At 48.2% G+C, this 20,663-nt stretch overlaps 1 protein-coding gene across 5 annotated transcripts in view; it reads left to right on the top strand.

Moving 5' to 3' along the window:
* Positions 1-20,663, top strand: part of ERI3 (ERI1 exoribonuclease family member 3) — a 129,283-nt gene that overhangs the window by 18,776 nt on the left and 89,844 nt on the right. For all 5 annotated transcript variants that reach the window (XM_079901631.1, XM_079901630.1, XM_079901629.1 and 2 more), the window contains one exon: positions 14,433-14,549. In XM_079901631.1, the coding sequence (XP_079757757.1) occupies positions 14,433-14,549 (117 nt within the window). The remainder of the gene's footprint in view (positions 1-14,432; positions 14,550-20,663) is intronic.

Below are 20,663 nucleotides of genomic sequence, written 5' to 3'. Positions count from 1 at the left end.
GTTTTGGGCCAGGGCCTCTCTGGAGGCTCGGCATGGGGTTCATTTCTCTCATCTGTGTCTGCTATTCAGAAATCCCTGAGTCAGCTTGTTGGGACTATCCAAAAGGAATGCCACCATGCAAACTGACAGGTGCAAGCTCTGTTGTACTTGAGTAACAATATTGGTTGTAAACATGGTAAAACATCTGGTATTTCCCATTTGTCGTAATTTTTGCTGTTTATTTTTGTACTCTGTTCAGCTCACTGAAACTGGAGTGGTTGGTTTGCCAGTAACAGGCTTTCACCTTTCTGGTATTTGCACTCATTTTGTTTTACACATTTTGATTCAGATTAACATGACAGGTATTGGTTGAACATGAGACCGTTTTTCGTTTGAAAATATTTTTTCACTTAAATGTTAACTTAGGTGGATTAAAATGTTTTCGAGACTCAAAATTTGAGGAATACAGTTCCTTTCTTGCTTTAGGAATTGTTTCCTGATATGGAAGTAGGTTTTTATCTGGTTCGGAGAATCGTGGCTGCTTTGTCCTCGGCAGCAGGAGTTCATGTTGCTCATTTTGGTGTGGGTGTGCATCGAATGCTGGTGGCTGTGACCCCGAAGCCCAGGGAGCAGCCTGAAAGCTTTGGTGGGAACTTTAATTGTGCAGCTTTAACCTGGGGGCAAGTTCTCTCACCACCTCAGTGTTCAGAAAAGACCAAAGCAAATGTAAGTGAGGAAAATGAGGTGTAGGCCACAGCATGCGGGGAGGAGGAAGTAACCTCAGCTGTCCAGATGGCCAGGGAGGGGCGGCCCGGCGCTCCTGTCTGGGAGCACATGTCCTGGCTGCCGCCTCCCCTCCCTCCCTGAGTTCGTCCATCAGACTCCATCAGGCTCCGAGGTACAGCCTTTTTCTCACTGCTCTGCAGCAGCCCCGGTGACTGTTTTCCTTCTCATCTGTATTTAAGTGCCCACAACTTTGGAGAAAAATGACCTTTGGGGTTGAGGTTTTCTAGTGTTTGGTCTTTGTCCACAGGGGCTTTTTTTTTTTTAAGGAAACCTTGAAGAATCTCCATCTGCATTTTGAGTTAGAACTATGAGTAAAGGCGTTTCTTTTTTATAGAAAATTGTCCAGATGCCGGGTTATTTTGGGAGGGCAGGGTGGGGGGAGGGTTGGTGGTGACAGGAGAAGGGATAAAATAGAAGAGAGGCATTTGGAGGATTTCAGTATGACTTGAAGCTGGCTCCTCATCATTAGTCTTTTGTGAGAGAGACATTTTGGAAAACTTCACAGGAAATTGGTTAAGATCCCCACAAATCACACTGTATTGATTCCCTTCTCCCTTCAAGGCTGAGAGGCAGGAGCCCCCTACCCCCTACTCTCCCCCCACCTGATACACACACATTGCTCTTTGCTCCATATTCGGCTTCTTCCCCTCCGCTCTTGGTTCCTGTACTTTGCAAGTGGATGGAAAGGCCATTCCCTAGAGAAAGAGCTCACCCTTCCCTCCCCATTCACTTGTCCCGGTCTAGGTTCCTCCAAGGGGTCGGGGTCGGGTCAAGCTTTTTTGTGTGTGTGTGTGTGTATGTGGTACGCTGGCCTCTCACCGCTGTGGCCTCTCCCGTTGCGGAGCACAGGCTCCGGACGCGTAGGCCCAGCGGCCATGGCTCACGGGCGCAGCTGCTCCGCGGCATCCCCCCGGACCGGGGCACGATCCCGCGTCCCCTGCATCAGCAGGCGGACTCTCAACCACTGCGCCACCAGGGAAGGCCCCGGGTCAGGCTTTTTAGCGGAGGACCCAGTTGTAGGGTGGTGGTCCGTCTGCCTGTGGTCATTCAGCCCCGCCCCTTCTTCTGTACAGACAGGCCAAGGCGCTGACGCTATTCTTCTAAACTGGGAAATGAAATGCAAAACCGACGTTAATGTAACAGTATGGTTGAGATTAAATGCACCAAAATCAGGAAATTCAAAGTTATGCTTCCCACAGCAACTATAACTCAGCCTCATCTGGTGTGTGTAGTATTTTGTGTTAGTGTGGATGGTGTTATATGTTAAGACATTAAAGTTAACACCATAAGCAGAGCACAAAATGCTTGAGGGGGCTGACTTATGATGACTGTGTGAGCCGTAAGTGTTCTTGCATAGGCTCTCGACTCCTGGAATAATTTTTCCCCTGCCCATCAGACCAATTATTGCCTTTCTTATCTCTGCTTTAACACATCTCTTCTTTCAGGGTCATTGTAAGTGAATTCCTCTATCGGTGGCCAGTAATGGGTGGGCATGGGGCAGCCCACTAGGCCTTTTTGTCCTTTTTGTTGCTGCTTCCATAAATGTGGTGCCTCCCCCACCCCTTCCTGAACCCCCTCCACAGGCTGCAGTTTCCTGGTGGTCCCTCATAGGGATGGGCCTCCCCTGGCTCTCACTGTGGCTCCTCACTAGTGCTCCCTGAGTGGGACAAGCATTTGCCCCATTTGCCATGTCCGGAACTTGACCCTGTTGTAACTTCATGTGAAAGCCGAACGGCCCTTCTTTATTTGGAGCAGACACAGCAATGTAAAAGTAAAATACACATGTCGGGGAGTGGAGCACTGGTGCATGGTGGTGCTGCCACGTGTGTTTGGCATAGCAGGGGTACGATCGAAGTGGGTTTATTTGCTATATTCAGTCTGCTTCTCTCCCTTCCCCAGGGTTTACACCTTTAAGCTGCCATAGTGTGTAGTTAGGCTATGGAGTTGCCTTGGGGTGGGACCAAGGAACTTTCTTTGGGGAGCGCTGGGTCACCGTAACAAAGTCACCACGTAATTTAGTGCAAATCAGAAGACATTTCCCCCAGCCTCTTATTATCCGGTGGCCTCTCCAGGGCTGAGACAGCAGTTGGAATGCAGATTTTGTTAGACATGGAGCTAAGGTTGATGGTGGGGAAGAACTCTAAAGAATAGGGCCATTGATAAATGGTGAATGAAATTAGGGACTGTTAAACAGTGACACTGAGCTGCCTTTTAAGGTTTTTGTTGGACATGACAAAACCAACCAGGTCAGTAAAGGAATGGGGAGGACTTCATGGTAGCCACCTTAGAGGCAACAAAAAGGCCTCCTTTTACTCTTTGGATGACAACTTCAAGCTCTATGTTAGATGCTGGGGCATAAAGACAAGAAATGATCCCTGCCCTCAAGGAGCTCGTAGTCGAGGAGGGTAGACAGCCGCGTAACTGCTGTGAAGCAGCGTGATAAGTACCGTGGCCTGGGTGGGTACTCAGTACAGTGGGCGCATAGAGGAGGGGACTGGTCAGCCCTGCTCACGGGTGGGGGAGGGGTTGCACAGCTTCCTGTTAAGGGAAAGTCAGGAGGCCGAGAGGGCCAAGTGGGCTGGAGGACTCTCAGAATTGCTGCAGCAGGAATGAAAGAAGGCACTCACAGAGTAAGCCAGGACCAACTGAATGAAGTCTGAAAAACCTGACCTGCATTGCAAGCTTGTTTGTGCACGAACGTTGAAAATGAGGAAGAGGGAGAATGAAGACTTTGAACCCGGCAATTTTTTTTTTTGCCATGCCGAGCGTCTTGCAGGATCTTAGTTCCTGGACCAGGGCTCGAACCCGGGCCCACAGCAGTGAAAGCACCAAATCCTAACCCCTGGACCACTAGGGAATTCTCAGAACCCGGCAAACTATTTCACTGTTTGGCTAGTAGGATGGTCTATATCGGTGATACGGTATTTCTCACGTTCAAGCAGAACATCTTATTGGGATGCCGCAAGTGAGAGTACAGAGGCTACAAGAGGTTTAAGAGAATTTTAGCTGGTAACGTGTGGACCAAAAGGGTGAGGATCAAGATAGAAATATGTGAGCTGAGGCCCTGAGGCGTTGTCAGGGAGCTGCCCCTGAAGGTAGCACTGGGCTGGGCTGCAAGGTCTCCAGGGAGAGAGGCAAGGGCTAGGGAATGACCTGACAGCCGCTCCGCCCACCAAGTACTGGCAGTTTGGGTCTGGATCTGCTAGGCATCCCTTGGGAAGACCTCCTTCCGTAGATCAGGGAGGTTTATACCCTTCAAACAGATAAACGGCCTGCTGACTAACATTGAGAAACAGAAGGAAGGAGGGAAGGATTAATGAAGAGGCAGGAGAGCCTGGATGAGAAGAGATTTGCTACAGTGGAGGTGACTGGAGGGGGTGGGAGGTGGGGACGAGCTCTCCCTCAGAGCAGGAGCAACAGGTAACACAGCCACAGAAAGAAAACCAGTTAGATCGGGAAGGGAGGAGGGGGAGTGCAATCCAGAGGAGCGTTTAGGGTTGGTCCATGGGCTTCACTTCTGCCCCCATCCTGTTTTGTTTTTCCTCTCCCCTCTCTTGATTACATTTCTTACTTTGTAGACTGAAATCAGTTGTCTGACATGAGGAAACTGATATTAGGAGATGCTTCCTCCATCTCTGTGTCTTGTTGGGAAAAAGGGTCCTGCATCATTTTGATTAAGATGCCATTGGAATGATTATTTTTTATTCCCTTATCCTGGGTGTTCACAATACTTAAAAAGCCGCCACAGTCATGCATTTATGTGATGAGGTTTGAGCTCTAGCTGTGAAAACTGAGTCATTGCCTAAAAGCCTGAAACAAGAGTGTTCCCAGATTGACACTAGCCCCCCAGGCTGGCAGGTCTGCAGCGGAAGGGTGAGCAGGTTAGGACAGGCAGAGAAGGTTTGCATGTATTGAGTGCTACCACAGGCAAAGCGGGATTAGGTGCTGGGAGAATCAGAAAGGAGGGAGGTAGACTCTGGAGGGGGAATCAAACATCAGGGAAGCCCCTAAGCTGAAGTGAAGGTGCCTTGGAACGGGCTGCTGTTTAGGCCCTGCACCTGCCTGTAGCTGGCCAGTGGGAGATCTTGGTCTGTGTTAGCAAACGTCTGTTGCATGGGCTCCACTTCTGTTCCAGTGCTATGGTCTAGTCCTGGGGAGGCCCTTCCAGCCATGGGCTCGTCTGAAGGCTAAATGCTGGCAGAGGCTCTCACTGGAAGATGCCGATGTTGCTGAAAGGAGCAGAAGTGCAGAGTCCACAGTAAGGTTGGGGGCAAAATTGGTGACCCAGAAAAGGAAGTGTGAATGTATTGTTGAGTGGAAGAGAGGAAACAGAAATAGATATCATAAGCCAGAGTTCATGGGAATGGAGGGAAAAGTGTTCAAGGGGTTAAACATGGGCAGAGGGAAACTGGTTAGGAGGCATTACTTGAAAGTGGGTTAGTGGGTTGGACTAAGGTGGTGATGGTGGGAATGGAGAGGAGTTATGTGTTGTAGCCCTTAGATGTGCTGGGAAAGAAACAAGCTTGAGAACTGTGCTCTTAAGTAGCTCATAGCTTTTTTGGGTACTTGTGGGCTCTGGTAGTCTGTGGTGCCAAGAGATTTGGTAAGGAGTGGAGAGCGAAACCTATGGTTGTCGTAAGTGGAGTGCTCTGCGCTGAAGGTCCATGTCAGGTACACCTGACATAGGTCAGCTTCTTAGTGGTGATGTAGGCCGTTACTCCTCTAGGGTCTGTTTGATGAACTGTTTGGCCATTGGCCTTTGGGAGGTAGGTAGTGATGGTTGGGTAGATAGGACGATAACTGGCTGAAAAGCTTGGAATCTTGCTCTCCACAAGTGTGATACAAACTGAGGGCCATGGTTTGAGATTGCGATGTCTGAAATGGAGTTCAGGGACTCTGTATTGTTCACTGTCCACCCCCACCCCACCCCCAGCACTTGCAGATTTGAATGAAGGCCAACTGCTCAGCTGAAAGGGATTGGTAGTTAGTTGGGGTTGGAGGAGGCTGGGACTGATGAGTGGGAGGAAACATGCCATTTTGATAAGGTCTGCTTTCACTAGAGAGGTAACATGACTAGAGGGACAGTGCTAGGGGAAGGCCTTAAAGGAAGTTCATGGCGATGGTGTGGAGTGTGGTGAGGCATCTCCAGCTTGGGGTCTCAGGATATCGTAGGAATTGCTGTGATCCCGCTTTACATCCATGGCCAGTGTTAGGCCTTTCTCAGGACCAGGGGCAGAAAAATAGCTCCTGGCTTATGTCTGTAATGAGAGGTCTTCCTTGGAGACCTAGGTATCCAGTCCTGCTTTTTGGTTCATTTGTACAGAAGGAAGGTGTTTTTTTTGGAGAGAATAGTATGATGAGTGCTCTGTTGGGTAGCTGATGCCCTGGGTCTTGACGGCATTCTTAAAGGGAGCAGGCATTGCTGTGGCAGGAAGACCTCTTGCTGGCTTTCTAACAGAGATGTGTCAACTTGCTCTACAAAGTTCTGGGATGTGAGATGCCAGCTTTTCCTCCCCTGGATCTTGGCGGCCAGGAGAATTAAATGTCTGATGGCAGGAGCCGGGAGTGGTTGGCAGATCTAAAGGGCTCACTCAAGGGGCTTGAAAGTGGGCCAAGCAAGGGTTTGTTCTGAGAGAAGAGCTGAGAACCTTGCGCTGTGATTCTCACTCGTCAGTATCTCTGTGATAAGGAGTTAGTCACACAGATGTTCTAGATTACACCTTTGCTATTCAAAGTGTGGTCCGAGAACCAACAGCATCCCCTGGGGTGCATCCCTGGGAGCTTGTTAGAAATGCAGAATATCAGGCCCTACTCCAGCGCTAAATAGAATCTGTAGTTTGACAAGATCTTCAGGTAATTTAAAGTCTGAGAAGCACTGCTCTACTCTAGACCAGTGGTTCTCAAACTTCAGCAAGTATCAGTATCAGCTGGAAGCCTTTTAAACCACACTGCTGTGCCCGCCCTCAGGGTTTCTGATTCAGAAAGTCTGGGGTGGAGGCCAGGAATCTGCATTTCTCATAAGTTCCCAGGAGATGGGATGCTGCCTGTAAGGGACCTTGCTTTAAACCACTGACCACCTTAGCTTTCTCGTCCATAAAATCGGGCAGTGATACCTGCCTCCCTTACAGAGATGTGGGCTCCGATGAGCCAGTGTGTGAGAGAAGTGTTCAGGCAGTGTGGGCAAGATGTCAGTCTTTGTTGCTCACTTACTGGTCAGTGATTTTGAAAATCTGCCGTCATGGCAGCACATTTGTTTCCCTGTCCTGGCTTCTAGCCGTCAGGTACACACAGAGAGCAGGGAATCTATGAAGCACCCCAGGGGGATTCAGTCTTCTGTGAAGAGGCCAGCAGCCCCTGGGGCTGTGGATGGGGACTACTGAGCAAGGCTTCCTGAAGCCCAGCCAGCCTCTCTGGGCTCCTCTCCAGGTTGCCTGACCAGAACCCGCTGTCTGCCTGAGTGGGCCTGGTCTGTCTTGATCACCTGTTATTCACCCCCGGATAGTGGATCTTCAGTGCGGTATTTGCACTGATTGGAAAGATGGTCTTTGTCAAACCAAGCCTCTGATTCATCTTGTGATCCTGAGCATGTTACATAACTTTCCCCACCCTATTGGGTGATTAACTGAACAGGGTTTGGCTGCATGTGCCCTGGTCCCTGAATGTGGAGTCTCAACCTCCAAAGTGAGAGGGAGCTCAGGTAGAGGCTGCTCTAATGAGAAGCGATATAGCAGAGTGGTTAGGACCATGGTCTCCTAACCACTGGACTGGACCCTCTGGAGTCTCTACCACCTACTAGCAGTATGACTTGCCTTGAGCAAGTTACTTGTAGTCTTTATGCCTCAGTTGCCTTATTGGCAAAATGGGATTAATAATAGTATCAATCTTATAGGACTATTGGGAGGATAAAATGTAAGAGCTTAGAACAGTGCCTGGCATGTAATAGCTATATGTATCAGCTCTTGTTAGTAGAATTATTACTAGTATTATTTTGACTCATGGCCTCATGGTGAGCTTTTGGGATACAGCAGGTGGCTGGGAGGCAGGCCCTGCTTCTCTGGGGAGCATAAAGGGAGCCTGCAGGCCCTCTGTCAGCAGGTAGATGGGAATGCAGCACTATCCAAAGAGATTTTTTCCTTCCACTGGGATGGTAAGTTGGACTTCGCACCCTTCAACCTCCCTGCCCTCCTATAGTGCTGCCTCTGGGGCACCTCTGCTGCACAGAGATTTGTTTAAATAAATTCCATGACAAATGTATGTAAACAGATAGCTACAAAGAAATCATTTGGTTGTTTGCTGCCCTGAAGGGTCAACTTCACAGAGGCCACTAATATCAGAAGTTATTTACAGTTGAGTATCTAGAAGTATTTGAACTGAGGCTGATTCAGATTCAGGTGCGTGTAGAGGTAGACGCAGGCTCGTACACCCCTGGGTGAGGATGCAGTTTCTAAGACTTTTGGTCTCCTTCATTTATTGGTATTATATATTTTTTAAAAATTCAGATTTCAGTAAAAGTAAATTATAATTCACTCTGCACCCCCCCCCCCCCGCCATAAGGAACAGCAGTGTCTATTTTCAGCCTCTTTTCTACATTTTAATTGCTCTGGGGTCTATGGGAATGGGTGAAGACGGACATGTAGGTGAAAAATCAGCCTTTTAAAGCTCCAATTTTTTACCCTTCCTTGTCCTGAAACTTCGAGCATCAGCTCTCATCTGTCAAAGTGTAAATCAGCAATTAAAACCCAAACAGCCAAATGCCAAAGATGACCCGAAGCACAAAGCAACTGACAAACAAGTCCGGACAAATCGACGGGTAATTTATAAGCTTTGCCCTAAAATCTAATTATTTGGCAATTCGAATTTGCAGCCAGCCAGGGCTCGGCAATAAATTTAACCCGCCATAAATTATTTAGGAGCAGACTGTGGTGTAAATCAAAACCACGAGTGTTTGTTTAAGAAATAAGCTCCTTGTGCATAAAATGTCTTTTTTTTTTTTTTTTCCAAAGGAGAAACTGTTAAGCAAACCATGTTCCCTCCGTTGCCCAGTGCAGCCCTCACTTCTCCCTCTCAACTTCCCCTCTTCCCTGTGGCCAAGAGCCTCTTTGATCCCTTGGAGAAAGGGCCTGCCTTTGCATGGACCTTTTATTGAAAAATCATTGTCTGGATAAAACCCATGTTTTCACCAGGTACTGCTTTTTCTGCCTTGCTATGTGATGATGTTGCTTTTGGATTTTATCAAACCTTTCTCTGCAGGGGCGCACAGTTTTTGGACTAAAGAGTCAGTGGATGTAGAGAAGGGCTAGATTAGTTGTTACCATCTCTAAATTGAGGGAATGCCAGTTCCTAGGTTGAGAGGGGGGAGCCATGAAGAATGATCTGCCCATTTTAGACAGGACCGTAGAAACATCGGCTCAGGCAAAGAAGAGTCTGTGCTTTGGAGAAAAGGTCTGTAAGAATGCTACACTGTTAAACCCTCTGGCCCGTTGTCAAGAAATGCCTAACCCAAGTCCCTTCTGCTTAAAATCCTTTTGTTGTTGTTGTTGTATCTTTGAATATAATCTTATCACTGCAGACACTTTAGCTTCAGGGAGTCCGAGTACCCCAAAGCGACCTACACATTTATTTCTTGTAGTCTACTGATCGTGCGTGTGAAATTTCATTTGAAATGCTGTTGCAGTTTTGTCCTCAGTTTATCAAGAGAATCACTGGGGTTCCTACTTAAGCAATTTTAGAAAGTAGCTGCATTTGAAATCTCTGCTCCACTTGAAAAGGTAAAAGAGTATTTGCTTGGTGCTTCCTTTTAATCTCTCTGGCTTCCCTTCCCTTTAAAAAAAAATTTGCAGCTAGCATTTTATTGATTGAGACAGCAGATACAATAGGTTTAGAACCATGGATACTTTGAAAAATCCAAGTTCCAAGGCTTTTGTGCTTAGTTATCAAGTCGTGGCCACTTCCCATCAACCATCAGCAGACCAGCTTTTTGTGGTTATGGTGCTCTACCCTTGGACAACCTAGTAGTGCAGGTAGCGGTGGATGGTGTAGGGTGACAAAACTATCCCAATTTTAGCAAATTCCTGCTCCAGGAAACTGTGGTCCCAGGCAAACAGAAAACTGGGATGTTGGTGGTTTGTAGCAGTTGAGGGAGGATGGGAGACCACTTAGAGGTAGAGGTAGAAAGTAGAAAGTATCAATACTTTGGAGCGATGTATATCTGCATTTGAATCCTGGCTCTACCACCAACCATCACTTCACCTCTCTGGTCCTGTGGAGAACTCTGGGAAAACAGAGAATTTTCTGTTATAGCCATGCGCTTGGCTTCTGTCTTGCTATTTATCAGCCGCTTCATGTGTTTACTCACCAAAAGCAGAGAATGAGGTCTGTGTGCTGGAACAGACCTGGGTGCTAGGGATGCAAACTGAAGGCTCACAGTTCTGCCCTCTCCGAGCCCAGAGCTCAGCGCCATCTGTGTCCCTGCAGCCATAGTGGAGTCTTTTCAGTAGCAATCCTGCAGGACTTTCTGCCTGGATGGTCCACATTCATCGCTCTTGTAACGCAAGAACAGCCTTTCTTCCTGGGAGATAGGAGTCTGAGCTCCTTAAAGACAGCCTTTCAGACTAAAAGAATCAGATCTTTCTTGACCCTTCAGATTTTGAAACCTGTTAGTCCTACTCTCTTTAAGTCTCATTTTCCCTATTTGGAGTCCCAACTCTGTCCCTTACTAGCAGTGTTACCTTGAGCAAGTGACAACTGCTTTTCGGGCCTTAGTTGTTCTGTAAAATAGGGATAATAGTGATTCCCATCTCATGAGTTGTTAGGTAGATTCAATGCGGTCATTCCTATTGAGCATTTAGCAGAGTGTCTGCCACATAGTTAACAATAAATGGAAAGAATGAAATGATTCCATTTTGTGTGTGTCTCCGAGGGTCTTGGGGCCAGCTCCTCTCTACCCCTCGCCCAGACTCCGAGCACCTCAGACAGAGGAGCCGCATCTCATTGTATTTGCCTCCATGTCCACACCCAGCCCCTGCCTGGTAGATAGTAGGTGCTTAATAGTATTGGTTTATGACCTGATGGTGATGACGATATGACTTATATTCCAGGGTTAAAAAGGGTAAGATAAGAAAATACATTTGAAAGCACACTGTAATAAAAAGCATAACACTGGGTATGTGGTTCCACTAAGATGTTTATCGTAGTGCATTGTTCATCACTTGCTCATGTATCTTTTCTGCCCTCTAGTTCGAGTACTTCTGCAATGCAGACTACATCTTATCTCTGAATCCCACTCCAACTCTTGTCCAGTGTCCTACACAGAGTAGATGCTCAGGTAGTTTAATTGAATGCAAATGTCATACAAAAGTAAGGAATTGAGAAATTATTATTAGCGTTGGGAAAGAGGGCTGGTAAATACAGAGCAGTTCTTCTTTCCTTCATGGTGCTACCTTTACACAAGCAGACACTCAAATGTTCCTTTAAAAAAACATGTTCCCAGGGGAATGAGGAAATAGAAGGAGGGCAAAGGAGGAAGGGCAGAAATAACAGTTTCATGATCCGAGCACCTGCCCCTAGAAGCTGGCACTTAGGGCACATCTGCACAAGCTCTTGGGTTGAATTAATGTGATCAGCTTGGAGTTTGGGGGTTCCCGCCCTGATTCATTATCAGCTGAAAACTGTTGAAGTGTTTGGCATACCCAAGGTGTATTAGCTGCGGAGTTTTGTCATCTGGTACAGATTGGGGCTCCTCTCCTATGAATGGGCTATTGGGGCCAGTGTTTTGAGGCTCTGGGCTTGTCTGGGCAATATGGGAAGGTTAGAAGTATCTAAGTGAGGTCCTTACTCTTCTGACTCCCCAAAGGGTCATCTATCAAAAGTTCCTCTTTTGCGTCCTCAGTGGCTCAAAAGAATATGCCAGTGTGTAAGGTCATTGTTACAACAGCTGATGGTGGTGCTGAGGAAGGGCCCCTGCAAAGTCATGTTCTGAGATTGGCCCTGTTCTTGGTCTTGGAGGCAAGGCTTGGCTGATGGGCATGCAACATGGGAGAGGTGTTCAGGACAGGTCCAATTTGCTGTGTTCTGGCCCCCAGGCATTTCAGGGGTCACTCCTCTTCACATGGAGCCAAAGCTGGCTTGTTCCCCCTCTCTGGGAGGGTCATACTTAGTGTGAGCACTTAGGTTGGCTCCATTTCCCCAGGGGTGAGGAAGCCAGCAGCAGGAAAGATTGAGCTGCAGCAGGGAAACCCAAAGGCCAAGTTTTAAGAGTATCTGTTGGGGATGCTGACTCGGTGCTGGTCAGAGTGGGAGCTGAAGCGCTTACTATTTACAATAAATACTAATAAAATTCTAGATCTATAATAACATTTCAGATCTCTAAAACAAACCATGTGCTTGTAAAAAAGTGGAAAGAGATCAACTTTAAGCCATAAATTCTTGGTAATAGAGGGTTTTTTTTCTATTTATGTTTGATAGATATTTTTGTTTCCAGAGGAATGTCAACTCCTAATTTCATAATGTATCATGGGCTTAAGAAAATTGAATTTAATAAAAGCCAGAGATGAATGGCATCCTTAAAGGTCCCAACACTTGTCTTTATTAGCAGGACAAACTGCAGGTCTCCAAACACTGCTTCTCTCCAAATGAAAGTTTAAATGAAAAGTACAGTTGTGTCACAGGTTAAATTTCATTGTGGGCCCAGCTAACATTGTTAGTGAGGAGCTGGCTGTATTTGTTTCCTTAGACACCAGGGCAGCCAAACTCACCAGGCTACGGAGGTCTTTCTGTTGGGGAAGTGTTTCTCCTACTTAGCGGCAGAGGAAGGATATATCAGAAATGGGCCTGACTCAGATGAGCCCCACCTCAGGGTTAGCACTTGGAAATCTTGGGTATCTGATTTCAAAATACACATTGGGGACCCAGTGTGTATTTTCTGTGTGTGTGCCTCAGTTCTGTTTTTCAGAGCCAAACTCTCCTCTCTGGCCTACTTCCTAGTGCGGTGGGAGGAGAGGCATTACCTAGTTTAAGCAGCAGCCTGGGCTTCCTCTCTGTTCCCTTCTGCCTCAGTCTTACAGTCTTTCCGCCCTTCCTATCTCTGGGGACTCCTGTCAGCTTCCCCATCTTTGGGGGCACTCCAGGGAGACCAGTCAACCAGAACCTTTGAATTTCTCAGTCATGAAATCTGGCTGCCTTGATTTGTTCTTCAGTCCTGCTGTGATGTGTTGGATAAAGATGCTTTAAAAATGAGGCCAACAGAGCAGGTATGTTTGGTGGGGAGACGCCAGGCTGCCGTGGAATATCAGGGAGATGGGCTGTTTCTCCTTCTGTCTCCCGGCTCATCCATTTCCTTAGTGCAGTCGGGTGTCAACGGCTTCTGTGTTGTCTCTTCAGGCTGTCCCTGGAGAGAGCCAGTTTGCCTTGATTTTAGTGATACTGGAAAGGTCCGCACCAGAACGGGGGACCTGGGATAGGGATGCCACTGGGGCTGACTGTGGTGGCCACTGAGTGGGCAAAGCCCCCCTCCTCTCTCTGCAGTGGAGGCCTTTTTCACATGCTAATTTTACTGGGAGGATTTTGTTTTTTTTTTTATTTATTTTTATTATTTCCTATTTGTCTCTTCCAGATGTTTTCAGGGCAGTTTTTTTGTGTTGTAAACTAATTCCATTCATGTTTTAAAAATTTATGAAAGCGCTAATAAAAATGTCAAAGTGGTAAAAATGTTAGCTTTTCCTCTGCTTTGATTAAATTTTGCGAACTGTTTTTGAATATTAAAAAGCACTCATTTTTTTTATTCTCTCTCCTGGCTTTCCCTCTTCTCTCCAGCATGTGCGTGCTCTCTCCGGCCCTCTCCCCACTCTGGCGTGTTCCTCCCTTCCCAGGAGCGATGTATGAGGCGGGCTGCACAGCCGGCGTGCTGCAAGCCTGTTTGCACACCAGGACCTTGGTGCTGTGCATCTCTATTAAATAATGGAGACAAATTAATCTTAGAGACACCAAACAAATTGTCACTCCTCCTTCTCTTCCATTACGTTCCAGTGGACTGGGAAGGGCTGGCTAAGTGATTGGGTTGGGGGGGGCAGGGGGAGAAGCTGAGGGGTGGGCGTACTGCCTGAAAGAAAGGTGGGAGGGCACTAACTCTTATTACTCTTATTCAGTTTTCCTCTTCAGTATCCCCTTTGGCCCCTTTGGCTTTATTTATTATTTATCTTTTTTATTTCCTTTTGTAAAAACTAATGAAACTCATCGGCTCTGTTTAAACTTCATATATGGAAGTCTGTGCATTAGTCTGATGGCTGGTTATTTATGTGACTGGAGACCCAGGCCCATTCCAGGGCAGGGACCTGGGCAAGAGGAAGGGGGTCCTACTTTTAGGGGCTCGAGTGAGCAGGCCTCTGCTAGAGAACCAGTTGGGGAAATCAAGGCAGATGTTCCCACTGTCTTCCCTCCCCTTTCCAGAGACAGTGGGAATGGTATATGTGTCGAGTCCCTGGAACCTGTGAGGATGTTAACAGCGGGAGGGTTAGGATTATAACTGAGCTGGCACCATCTCACTCAATCTTGGGTTTGGCCTGGCAGGAGCTAATGAGTCCAAAACACTCCCCCATTCTTGACTCTGAGTTATTTGAAACGGTTAGTTAAGAAAAACTCATTCCTCCTTTTCTGTGCCTTTGCCGTTCCAGGAAATCATCGAGTTCCCCATCCTGAAGCTAAATGGCCGGACCATGGAGATTGAGTCTACCTTTCACATGTATGTCCAGCCCGTAGTCCACCCACAGCTTACTCCTTTCTGTACAGAGGTAAGGGCCCTGGCTGGGCAGCAGGGGTTGCTGGGACGGGAGCTTGGGGATCACTGGTGCTCTATACTGGCTGCTTAGGTCTTTTCAGTGGTTAAGGCAGGTGTGCATTGGACCCAGTCAGCTTTTTACAAAGCCTGCCACTCCCCTTGGACCAGTGTGGTCATTGGGGGACCCAGGGAGAGCAGTGGCACAATCTGTCCCAGCTTCCCCAACATTTTCCCTTCCTTGTCATCCCTCCCCTTCTTGGTGACCAGGTACTTGGAATTTAGGAGCAGGGTGGTGCCTCTGGGGTTCAGCTTCTTTTCAGTTCCATTTCCCTTAGGGCCCTTGGCAAGAGGTGAAGATTTCAGCTTCTTGGAAGCAGAGGTTATGTTCAGGCTTTCTTAGCTTTCTGGTGATGTTTTTCTGTGCTTGAGCAAAGTGGTCCTGTGTGAAGCATTGGCTGAATTTGTGGGAAGCACAGCGCTATCACTGAGGAAAGACAAGAGCAGTCCAAGTGGGGTATGAGGACAGCCTGGCTGAGGCTGAAATGTCCTTATCCTTATCCTAGGCTGGTTCTGTACTCGGCCACCTTGCCAACAGGTTAGTATGGCCCCACTTCACAGATTGTGAAACCGGGACTAACTGAGATCTTGATGCTTGCTGGAGGCTCAAAGAGCCATCGGCAGAGAGGAGGTGCCCCTGAAGAGTCTGGCTCCCAGGACTCTATGGAGAGGCCTTCTATGGCTGCTTTTCCCTGCGGTGCATTGTGTTATTTACTGTGTGGTAGCCACAAGCTGTGTGTGGTGGAATCACTGGTCAAGTGTGTGTGGTAGAGGTGATGGGAAAACATGAGCGTTTTTGGAATCTTAAGCATTTGGGGTGAGAATACATTAGAGACTTTGTGCCTTCATTTAGAGACCTACTTTCTTCATATGAATGAAACAGGAGGAAAGAAGTTCTTGAGTAATCCCGAAACAATCCCTTTGGTGTGGAAGGGGCTGGGGAAGGGCCTGCCTGCACTGCTGGGGGTGCTCAGTGGGCTCTGAGACTGACTTAGCCCAAATATGAGTCTTAAGGGTCTCTCCAGGGCTGGATGCCAGTGACCCAGGTGTGCCTTTTGTTGTAGGCATCCATCTGCCAAGGTGTCTAGTCTCTCAACCCTTTTGTTGTTCCAACCAATGATGTTGAGGCTCTTGCTTCCTCTGGGGTCAAGGGGTACATACCTTCCCTCTTTCCCCTGGGAATTACCTATACCACTAGGGGGTGCTAATCTGTCCTGTTTGCCCCTTTTGAAAAAAATCATCATTTTAATGATGATGAAAATCCCCTTCCTTATGGGAAGGGAAGGGAAGACTTCCCTTAAACCAGCCAGATACCTGAGCCCTCCACTGGCCTGAAAGTGTAATGTCCTCTTATCCTTTTCTTCCTCTTCCATATGTGTGACCTCCCCCTTGGGGGCTCCAGTTCCAGCTTGCTGCCTGGCATAGACAGGCAGGCCTAAATTTGGGGAAGTTGCTACTTGTTTAGGAATGGAGCAGAGCGTTGCTGGAACTCAGCCCTGGGCAGGAATGGATGATTGAGAATATTGGGAAAAGGGTTTTTTTTCAGAGCAGTGCTGCTGCTGCTTCTCTTTTGGGGAAGGGGAGGAAGGATTGTGAGCCTTTTTTTTTTTTTTTTAATTTATTTATTTAATTTTGGCTGCATTGGGTCTTTGTTGCTGTGTGCGGGCTTTCTTTAGTTGCAGCAAGCGGGGGCTACTCTTCGTTGCGGTGGCTTCTCTTGTTGCAGAGCACGGGCTCTAGGCGCACGGGCTTCAGTAGTTGTGGCACACGGGCTCAGTAGTTGTGGCTCGCGGGCTCTAGAGCGCAGGCTCAGTAGTTGTGGTGCACGGGCTTAGTTGCTCCGCGGCACGTGGGATATTCCCGGACCAGGGCTCAAACCTGTGTCTCCTGCATTGGCAGGCGGATTCTTAACCACTGCGCTACCAGGGAAGTCCCGATTGTGAGACTTTGATGAAAGATGTTTCTTTTTTGTAGAAAGTTTCACCCAAGGACACACATACATAATTTGGAGGGTAGTAGGCTTGGTGGTGTGGGATCCTCATTACGAAGCCTGCTCTGAAGTGAGGCTGTGGCTGTGGCTGTGCTGTAGGTATGGATTCTGCCATTTTGTCTCGGGCTTCCAGAGCTCAGAACTCTCCCTGGCCTGGTCCCTGCCTTTGCATCCAGCCTCAGATCTCCCTGCTTCGTCTCCCCCTCACTTCCCTCAGTCTGCCTCTGCACGCGATGGTCTTTCTGCCTCTGTGTTGCACCCACCCTCCTACTTGTCCTCCAGCACCCTGCTCAGGGTCACCTTCTCTGGGAAGCCTTCCTTGAGCCCAGGCTGGGCTGTGCTCACCCCAGCGTAGCACCAGTCAGATACATTATACTGCAGTCATTTATCCTCTCTCACTAGATTGTGAGTTCCTTGAGGGCAGAAATTAGATCTGATCCATCTCGGTCCCATCCTTAGGGCCTGGCACCAAGTAAAACTACATGTCCCTTGAGTGAATATTGTCAAGGAGTTTTTCAACCACACCTTGCCTCCCCTCAGAGTAGCTGTACTGCTGAGTTGCTCTTTTGAGTAAGTAAAGTCTTCTTTGTAAAACCTCAGATCATCTAAATATTGCCCCACCTTCATACTAGATGGATTGTAATGCAAAGAGAGGCATGGACACGGGACGGGGCTGTCGTTCTGAGACCTCATCCAATCTGGCGGTGGTTGCCTTTGCGGGTCGAGAGGGAGGTCATTATGGCCAGAAGGAATCTTTCATTAGTAAGTGTGAGAAACAAAAACCTCCAGATTTTCCTAAGCAGCTCCTCTGGTAGGATTTTCTCTCTTGCACAAGAAGTGTTTTAAGAACCCTGACTGTGTGTGTACATGCACAAGCACATGCTTGTGTTGGGAGAGAGACAGGCTCAGTGCTGGGCAGTAGGAAGAGGGATTCTGCCTTGAGTGAGTCTGCAGCCCACATGTAGACACTCTTACTTGCTCTGTGTAATGAACATGTTGTTAGCCTTCTTGAGGTCCTTTCTTAGTTCCAGTTGATAGTTGGTCTGGAGACATGGTTCTGACAGAGATAGGATGGGATGTGTTTCTTTCCTTTCCCTACCACCTCTAGAATCAGCTCCAACTCATCAGATCTCTGTCTCTAGCAGCTGGGCTGACCATGTGCAGTCTTTTTTGTTGTTGTTGTCATTGTGAGAAAAAAAAACCAGGAAAAATACCCATTTTGCTAACTGCCAGTAAAGGGCTTTGTCTTGCACCTGTACTTATAAAGGGTGAGATTTATTGGTCTCTTTGTCTGAGGAGAAAGAGTGGGTCTGATTATCAGATTGCACACCAGAGACAAGTGCTTATGTAATCAACAAACTGTCTTGGTGTCAGAATACGATTGTGCTGGAGATAAACTGTGAAGGGAGAAAGCACTGGATGCTGACATGCTATTGGCACCGAGTGTCCTGGGCTGCTTCGTGTAGTTGCCAGTGTTTATGAGGAAGCCAGCTCGTTCCTGGACAAAGCCCTTGTGCAGGAGGGGATCTCGGTAACCAGCCATGTTATCAGTCAGGGTCAAAAGCTCCTCGCCTTGTGGTTTCTGAGTCTGGAGAAGCGGGAGTTAATCTGTAATCCCTCAGTGAAAGGAGCCACAGAGCACACATTAATTCTTCCTCTCACCTCTCCTGCTTTAAGTGGTTAAGGTCTCTGAGCTCTGTTTAGCCTGTGAGCCCTGGTTCTCAGCTTAATAAATACTTGGCTTTGCTCTAGTACCTTTCATTGTGAGGCTGTGAAAGCTTTTTACAAACATATATTAACCCAAGTGGGAATGGGCTTAAAGAGCAGCATGAAAGATTTAGGTTAGGCATAAGGTATAACTTCCCAGTATTTATTTTATTATATTGTCTCTCTTCCTCACAGTTTGTGGTACAAGTCTTACAGGTTGTCAGTATCAGGTACAGGGACTGACTTTTAAGATTTCATTCCCTTTTCATCCAGTGCCTTGGCAGAGCTGATAAGATGTGGTCCATTGTTGGAGGCATTAATGCAGGGGAGTGAGGCCTGCCCCTGAAAGGATCTCCAGCCCCTGTGTCTCTGGGGGTTGAGTTCAAGTCCTTCAGCTGTAAGCCGTAAGTCATGTCCTGCTGGACATGGTGGTCTGGGAAGCATGGAGAGGGAGGGAGCTGAGCTCACTAGGCTCCTCCCAGGCTGAATGATTCTGGGATTGCTGAGCCCTGGAGAGGAGTGTGAGAGAGCCCCAGGATCCGGGAGGCTCCCACCCTCACCACACCCCACGGTGGGAAGAGGTGGGCCTAGTCTGTGGTGAGAGACCCTGCAGAGCAGCGCTCCGGTTTTTCTTTTCTGTGTGGTGCATTTCCTGGGGCCCAGGGAAGGTGCTTGTGGACCTTGTACACAAGTGCTGACCTAAGTCCCATCTCCACAGAGGGAGGGTTCTTGGCAAGGGTGCCATTGGTTTCCTGTGTAAGCAAGACTTTCTGGAAGCCCTTCAGTGTTCATCTGAGTGACGCTTGGTGGGAGCCAAGAGAAGGAGTAGACCTAACCTTGCCCCAGGAAACTCAGACTGGACATGAGACTGTACACAGACCCTGGGGCTTTCCGAGAAGAATGGCTGTGGGCCCTCTTTTCCAGGATAGTCCTGACCCAAAGCCCCAGCTCCAGGCTTGGGGATGTGACTTGGCCCTGGGAGAACTGAGCAGGAGAGAAGCTGGGCGAGAAAGGGCAGTGGTAGGTGCATGGGTGCCAGCCAGTCATCTGGCTATTGGACCTGGAGTTGGCAACAGGCCTACTCTGGACTCCGGCCCCTGCTTGAGACAAAACACAGGGCCCTTCCTGCTCAGTGTGTGGGTCGGGAAGGCCAATAGGCTCTGGGTGCTGGCTGGACTGGGCCAGGACGGGGCTGCCAAGAAGAACGCAGATTCCACAAGGGCAGGGTTTCCACGCTTTTCTTCACTGCTGGATCCCCGCTTCCTAGAATGGGGCCAAGCCTCTCCAGGAGTAGATGTTGACTAAATAAAAGGAGGAGTCTTAGCACTCCAAGATGAAAGCTACAGACCCTGGGCTCTTCCCCATCCCCACCCCCAGCCCTCAGGGGACCGACCACCTTTTCTTCTCTTTGGCTCAGGCCCTCCCTCTGCTGGGCAGTTCTTTGGTCTCCCAAGCAAGGAAAGGGTGTGGAGGTGCCAGCCGGGTGGGCATGCTGTGGGTTAAAGCCTCACAAAACAACAGTGTAGTTAATCTTTCTAATTTATTTTCCTTTTAGACCATGGGAAGTCTGTAGGCAGCAGCTGTTACCCAATTAAAATACAGATTAATATAAAAACAGTTTCTGGAATATAAAATAGAGTGGCTGTGTCCTTACACTTCCTTAAAATACCACCTAATAATGACTTGATGAACTACAGAAACCCACCTAGAGGAACTCAGCGTTCTTAAAATGAAAATTTCTTCCCTAAAAGGTGTGTATTACCATTCCATGTAAGTCGCTATGAGAAAATAACCTTCCCTCTTAGAGCCAACGGTTTCTGTGAGTTGGGTATTTGGTATTCATCAAATGTAATTATAGTTTAATTGGAGTTTAATCCCCACCCCACCCCCCCCGCACTTAAAAAAAGAAAAGTTTCCAAGCAGGCCTGAGATGCTACTCTGTCTGGAAGTGGCTGGGGGCATGTTGGCCACCATGATTTCCAGCTGGGCCCACGTCTGTGCAGGGGGCCTCCTGCCGCAAGCCTTCCAGGGAGCCTATCTAGTCTGCGCTTGAGGGGTATTTTCCACTTCAAAACAAAACAAAGCAGCAAGCTGGTTTGAACCTAGGCCTGACCTGGGGGGAGCGGAAGCCCTTGAGTCAGAAATTCTCTAGACTAGGTTCGTAGGCTTTTTTGTCTGCTAAAGGTGCCTGTTTCCTGCTTGGCTAGCCGGTATTGAGGGCCCAGGTATGTGGGGTGAAGGGTGGATGCCTGGGGGGCTCCCCCGGCCCATTGCTGGTTTCAGAGGGGTAAGTGCTGGACACCGGCGCTCAGAGAAGGGGTGGACTTGGAACCAAGTGTGCTGGTCCCATGTGAGCATTCCCCGAGTTCTGCA

Source organism: Stenella coeruleoalba (genome assembly GCF_951394435.1).
Source record: "Stenella coeruleoalba genome assembly, chromosome: 1".
Lineage (NCBI taxonomy): Eukaryota > Metazoa > Chordata > Mammalia > Artiodactyla > Delphinidae > Stenella > Stenella coeruleoalba.
Note: the sequence above shows the minus strand (reverse complement) of the source record. Positions and strands in the feature narration are given on the sequence as shown.